This window comes from Merops nubicus, unplaced genomic scaffold (assembly GCF_000691845.1).
Source record: "Merops nubicus isolate BGI_N331 unplaced genomic scaffold, ASM69184v1 scaffold10144, whole genome shotgun sequence".
Classification (NCBI taxonomy): Eukaryota; Metazoa; Chordata; class Aves; order Coraciiformes; family Meropidae; genus Merops; species Merops nubicus.
The window spans coordinates 1-6879 of record NW_008604864.1 but is presented as its reverse complement, the minus strand read 5'-3'; the positions used below and the strand labels follow the sequence as shown (position 1 = coordinate 6879).

Here is a 6879-nt window from a genome sequence, read left to right as displayed (position 1 = left end):
AGAAATGGAAACTCAATTCCCTGGCATTCTCACTCCAGCAAAACTAGCCCTTGATCCAGACAGTTTTGGGTCAGACTGCTGCTGCTCCTGAAGGTGCTGGTGGCTGTGTCACCATCCCACGGATTCTGCCCCCAGAGAGCTGGAGAAGTGCTGCTGCCTTCGCTGGCTTGGAGGGTGTGTGGTGACTGCCTGCTGTGGTCCCTTGAAGAGCTGTTCTGCTGGGGGTGACTGACTGTTCCCTCTGCTCTGACCAACGTCCCAGTCAGCACAGAGTCCAACATGAATTTGTGCAGAACAGGTCCCTGCTTTAATGAGCAGTGTCAGACTGACAACAACTGGATCAACTCCCTGGGGTCCCAGCCCTGGTGTGGTGCTGTGGGCTCTGCCCACTGCTCTGTGGGAGTGCTGCTGGGTCTTGTCTTCCTAACTAGTGTTTGTCTCTTTGTTCTTCCACTCTGCCAGATGTTTGGGATCCAGAGAGATTAGTACAATGCCCATATGATAAACACCATCAGATCAGAGCCCGGCGGTTTCCCTATCACCTCGTGAAGTGCAGGAAGGTGAGTGGGGCTGCAGCCAAGGAGCTGAACAGCAGGGATCCCACGCATGGGGATGGTGGGGGTGTTGTCATTCTTGTTGCATTTTCTGGCTGGAGTGAGGTTCTGACAAATAGCCTTGTTTAGCCCTTATTTCACAGAACTTTCTGTGTTTAGTAACAGCTTCAAGCACATGTTCATTCACCCCAGAGCAGTGTGGCTCTGTTGAAAGAGGCAGAGATTGGTCGTGGTGGGGGCAGGGAGGAAATTGTGTTCTCCTCCAGCAGCTCACTCAGAGGTCAGATGCATTTTTTCCCTTCAGGAGAGCTCAGTCTGAGTTGCACACACCCCCTTGGCTCAGCAGAGGAGTGTTGTGATGTTGTAACTCGTTCAGTAAGTGCTGGAAATCCAGCTGCAGAGCAGGTTTGTGGGTTTTTTTGTTGTTTTGCCAATAACTGGTGTGCATCTGGCACAAACTGCACACCCTGGGCTCAGCACGTCTGGGAGAAGTTTTGGTTTTTTTCCCCTCTCAATCTTTTATCCAGAATTCAACGACAAATTTTTAATGGGAAGCATTCCTCCTCCTCCTCTGCTGGCCTGGTGGTTTGTGTTCTGTAGACAGTGGCACCTGGCTGAGGTATGAGTTTTTGCTTAGACCTTTTAACACTTGTTTGTTCCTCTTGAGCTTTACTGCTCAGTTGGCCAATGTGTTTTAAAACTCATCTGAACAGTGCTGCCTGAGCCTTCCAGTGCAGATGCAGTTGTAGGGTGTGTGTCCTGGTATCAGTAGTTACAAACAATTCATCTTGGTGGAACTAGAGCCTTAAAAAATATTCCCTTTGGAGTGAAGGTGGCAGGCAGAGCAGAGTGGCAAGTACCTTCATCTTCCCAACGTTCCAGAGGGCTGAAATTTTCCTGGCTGACACCCTGCAAATTCTGGCAAGAAGGTGTGAGCCAAGTGAGCAGCACTGGCAAGGCAACTTTGAACCCTGTTGGTTTTGTGCTTGGGTTGCATAACTGCTGGTGGGGCAGTTCTGGCAAGGTGACCTGGTCAGGGGGATGAGGTGAGACAGTGATCTACCAGTCAGACACCACTGGGGAATGGGGAGAATTAGCAGAAGGAGGGCTCAGGGCTTCTCTGAGCCACTCGAAGGTACCACTCTCTGTTTATTTGCAGTGGCAGGTGTCTGAGTGGAGACTTGTCCCTCTTGCTTGGTGGTTTGTTGAATTTCCTTTGCATGCCATGTGCATCCAATCCACTGAAATGCTTCCAGCTGCCTCAGCTTCCCATTGCTGTGTGCAGGATGCAGCCCTGCCACGCAGAGGGGACACACTGGCAGAGCCAGTGGAATCCTCCCAGCTTGAGCTGTGCTGGCATTGAGCAGCTGCCTCTGTGCAGCCAGAAGAGCTTCCTCAAGCTGTTGCTGGCCACGTGAGGACACAGCAGCCCTGGCTGTGCACACTGGGTAGTGGCCAGCAGTCCCCAAAAAGGGCCCTGTGCCTGGTGTGCAAAGCCCTTGACACAGAGTCGAGATATTTGCTCGGTTTCTGCTCTACAGACACAGGAGCTGGGTGATCAATGGCAAATCCAGCCCCCCTCAGCTCCAACAGCAGTGGCTTGGGTATCATTTCTTTCTTTGTCTTGTATATCATTAGTTACAGAGTTTTGCATCACCCCAATCTTTGTGCACGTGCCCCATCAATTACCTAATTCATTGTCCTGTTACAGAATGTGACTGAGCTGGTCCTACGTTTCAATTGACATTTTCCTCCCAGAGGGGTGGTTTTAGTATTAAAATCAGCACAGGTTGTGTGGGGGACACCTTGATGTTCTGGTCTTTGTCCCAGCCTGTCTCTGGTGTATGTAAAGAAGCCAGAATGAGGCATTAGCTACAGAAGCTGGCAGAATTTTACTGCCTTTAGATACTGCCCTTCATTATTGTTTCTGATTATTTTAACCTTCAAGGTCATCCCATTTTTTTTAGTCTTAATTTCTCGACCTTTCCTTCACCACAGACCCCCTTGAAATACCTTTTGTGGCCATGGACCCCCAAGACTTAATTCCAGAGTTAAAGCACCAGACTGCATCCAATATTTATTTCCCTTTTCACATGAAGAGTCTTCAAATTTGGAGAGAATGGGAACTGCAGTGTCAGAGTTTTTTTCTGTGGATTAGCAAGCGAGAGATGAGTGAACGTGAGAGAGCTGGCATGAGATTTTGTCTTGTCCCTTGTCTAGAGCCACCCTGAAGTTGCAGAGAAATTGGCCACGTGCCCCTTCAATGCTCGCCACCTGGTTCCTCATGCTGAGCTCCGTGATCACATCCTGCAGTGCAGTGACAGAGAGCTCCTGGAGCAAGACCTGGGTAAGAGAACCAGCCCTGCTCCAAGGCACGGGCTCACCCTGGGGCCTGAGGCCTCCTCTTGGTAAGGACAGCTCCTGGAGTGACCACAAAGTAGGAGCCAAGTTATTGCCTAGAGATCTGTGGGGCAGCAGCTCTGGGGAACCGAGTCGTGCTTGCTTTGATTTGTGGGGAGGTTCATGAGAACATTGCAGATGCTCTGGGTGGGCCTTGCACATGTTTTACTCCTGGGCCTGCTGAATCCAAAGGTTGTAGCCTGGGCTGTGGGTATCAAAGTACCTCCAGCAGGAGCTGAGATGCTTTGATGCAGGAGGACAGGCCCTTCTTTTTGTAGAGCTGAGGTCCCTTTGTTGAGGCTCCCCATGGATGCCATGTGAAGAACTGGCTTCTACCAAGCAGGTGTCTAAGCTGTGGATCCCCTGGCAGCTGTTCTCCAGGGCAAGCTGAGCAGCCCATTCCCACCCAGAGTCAGAGCAGCTCCTCTTCCAGGCTGCTCTGCTGCTGCTTTTGCTTCATCTGCCATAGAGTTAAGATGTTTTCAGTCTCCTGCCCAGTGGGAGGAGGGAGGAGGGGGGCTGTCCAAACCCACCCAAGTCTTTAGGCAGGTGTGCTGTGCTGTGCAGAGGAGTCTTTTCCATCCCCTGCAGGAGCTCTTCAGCTGTTGCCACAGCACAGAGCAGGCAGGGAGCTCTCTAGCTGGGGCAGGGGTTGCCCTGAGCCTGGCAGTGATGCCTGCATTGGTGTGAGCAGGTTTCCTCTCCACTGCAGCACTCCTGCTGTGCAGCCCCAGGGGTCAGAAGCTTTTCTGTTCATTGAAAAGGGGAATTTGAAGTTGCTGTTTCCAGTGGGTACCTGGCTCCTGGGTGCACCTGACCTGTTGGGATCGTGTGAATTTCCCTCTGAAGCCAAGAGCTGTTGTGCCCCTTTACCCAGAGCACTGGATGCCTCTGCAGCAGGACTGGCTGCCAATCACTGTGTCTTCTCTCTTCCTGAAGCAGAGGAGTCCTCTGGATTGCAGAGAGGGACGACGAATGTCGTGAGCACGTGGCAGCCACCTCCCTGTGATGAAGACTGGGAAAGTGGTGAGGAGCTTCCCCATCTGCCCTCTCCCCTGTCCTGTCCCTCAGCTCCCCGTGGGACAGCGTGAGCCCAGAGGTGCTGTGCACTTAGCTCTCCCTTGTAGCACACCTTGCTGGTGCTCCTTCCTAAAAACACACCTCTCTCTACCCAGCAGGCTCTGCTTGGTGTAGAGAGCTTCTCAACCTGCCAGAGCAGGTGTGGAGATAAATGTGTGCAGGCACCTGCTCCCTCCCAGAGAAGCTCTTGTAGCTCATGTGCAGTGGTGCCAATGGAAACGTGCTGACTTTTGTGTTCCTCAGTTCAGTGTCAGTGGAGCAGACACGTTCCTCATGGGATGACATTTGCCTCCCCCTTGGCCCTGCAGAGGTCTGACAGCCACTCTGGTGTGCTGGTGGCTGCTGGAGTTCCCACTGCTGAGCCACAGCCTCTGTTTCCATTCGCAGAGTCCTCGCTGCAGTCGAACTCGACCTTCGTGTGGGGCACCATCAGCTCTGGCAGCAGCAGGTACTGAATGCAGGGGGGTCCCCCACAGCCCTGCTTTGTGTGAGGGAATGTTGCAGCCTGGTGGCTGGGCATGGGCTGACCTTGCTGCTCAGCAGAGCCTGTGGGGAGGGTGCTGATGAGCCACGGCCGTTCCCAGCGTGCAGCCCTGGGGTGGATTTGCTTTTCCATGTGCTGGCCTGCCCAGGAGGAGGAATCCCTTAGGGACACAGACACTCTCTGCTGCTGGATGCAGGTGGCAGGGTGCCCTTCCTGCCCACAGCCCACGTTGGGGTCCTGCTGGACGTCTGGCTGGAGTGCAGGGGAGAAGGGTGTCCAGCCTTTATTCTGACGTTGGAAATGGGGCTTCCAGGTGCCTCCCTCTGGAGCCTTTTCACACAGTTGCTCAGTTTCTGTTGAGCTGAGGGTTAGCCAGCAGCCAGCCCCGTGACCTCCTGTCACCTTAGACCTGGCAGATGTGCTGGTGCTGGCACAGACCTCCCTCTCCTGCCCTCTGCAGAGCGTGAGCACAGCTTGGCGTTGGGGACGTGAGCAGGCAGCTTAATGGCCAGTGTGGGACTGGATGGAGCTGCCTTGACTGGTTCCATTGATCCCCCAGTGGATCAGGACTCCAGGCTGTGCTGTGAGGGCACCACTGGAGCTGCCCAAGCGAGTTTTGTCTCAGCCCATGGGCAGCTCTGTGAGTTCTGTGTGTGCTCCACCATGGTGCACCCCCCCTGCCATGCAGGTGACCGTGGTGCTCTCTGGGCTCACCTGTGACCCTTCTTGGACAACTTTCCAGTCTTCAGAGCACCCGTGGCTCTGCTGAGCACCACTCCCTCCCAGTGACAAAGTAGCATCCCCCCATGTCCCCTCTCTCCTCCGTGCTGTGGGTAGAAGGTGAGAGGGGCACTTGGCAGCAGCAGTGACCGAGCTCTCTCAGTTCCAGGGGCCCCACTGAGCCACAGAACCAGTTGCCCACAGGCCTGCGTGTCCCCAAGTCCTCCCTGTTCCCTGGAGAGTCCTGGTAGAGCTGTGAGTCCTCTGCGTGGGCTTGGCCTTGGGGGGGCACTTGCTGAGATCTCTGGCTGCGGGGTGCTGGGTGGCCCCTGCAGGGGCTGGGGGGCAGGATGTGACACCTGCCTCCTTGAGAGCAGCTTCTGAGGGGACCTGGGATTGCCAGGAGTTTCTGCCACAGGCAGGTCTGGGACCTGCAGAGCCACCTCCAGCCCAGGGTGCTGTGGTGTGTCAGGGATTGCTGCTTCCCCTCCACTGGACATGGGTGGGAGCTTTTGGTCGGTGGCTGGGGAGGTGCAGAAGTCTCTGCAGTGAGCTGTGGCTGTAACAGCTGTAGCCCCTGAGGTCTTGTCTGGGGGCCTGTTACAGCCTGGAGAGCATGAAGAGGGTTCTGAGAGCTCCTCCAGCCTGGGAAGAGGCTGGGATGCCCTCTGGGGTAATGGTGAATTGAAACCATCTGGACCAGCCACCCCTAGAAGTACTTCCCCTGTGCATGCACTTCTTGCTCTTCCTCCTGCCAGCACCCGAGTTTGTCTGTGTAGGGCGTGTGGAGGGGATGGGTTTGGGCTTAAATTACCTTGTCCTTGGCAGTGCTGACTTCATAGAGAGCACCCTGGTCACACCTCTGCAGCCTCAGGCCTTTCACCCTGTTGAAAAGAATTCCTTGACACTCCTGAACGTTCACCATCTGTATTGTTTCCAAAGTAAAAAGACACATGTTGACCATAATGTGCAAAATTAGCATTAGTTTAAGGTTTGTTTCTTGATGGCAGTTTAGAATAAAAAGGTTCTGAATTCTCCTGGACTCTTTGTTGAAGAAATGTGCAGTGAGTTGTTGTGCTCTCATTCTGTGGAATAAACAGATCTGTAAATCTGCTCCCTCCACTCAACTTTTCCTGGATTTTATATATTTTTTGTCACTTTGGTGACACATGTCAGCTGCTCCCTTGTTCCTGGCTTGCCTGCAGTAGCTCCTGTGCAGGAGCTTTCTCATTGTACAGATGGAGGCCACAACTGGGCCCCGTTATTCTGGGCTCAGTTAATGGCTGGTTGGTGGCAGCCTGGCAGCAGCTCCTGCAGCAGTCACCTGTGGTTTGTTGGGTCTCCCCACCCCTCACCTGCACTGCACCCCGAGGTGCCCCCACCCCCAGGAGGTGCCTTGTCCCACGCCCTGGCAGAGCTCTGTTCTCCTGCCTTCCTGGGAAGGAGCAGAGGGTTGAGTTGTGACTCCAAAACTTCTCCTGACCACAACAGTCAGAGGGTAGGGAACACAAGAAGCAGGTTCCTCTTGGAGGGTAGGTGCAGCCAACGTATGACAGAGCTCTGAGATCTGAAGCCCCATCTCATGGCATCACAGATGGGTTTGGGTGAGAAGGAACCTCTCAAGGTCACCTAGTGCAACCC

The 6879-nt window shown here is 54.0% G+C and overlaps 1 protein-coding gene across 1 annotated transcript; it reads left to right on the top strand.

Moving 5' to 3' along the window:
- Window positions 1–462: 462 nt before the first annotated feature.
- Window positions 463–4482, top strand: GTSF1 (gametocyte specific factor 1; the record flags this gene model as incomplete). The annotated part of the gene is made up of 4 exons (XM_008939156.1): window positions 463–560; window positions 2775–2901; window positions 3894–3980; window positions 4422–4482. Coding segments are annotated over 4 exons (373 nt in total), but the record flags the coding sequence as incomplete, so codon positions are not given.
- Between the last annotated feature and the right edge of the window lie 2397 nt (window positions 4483–6879).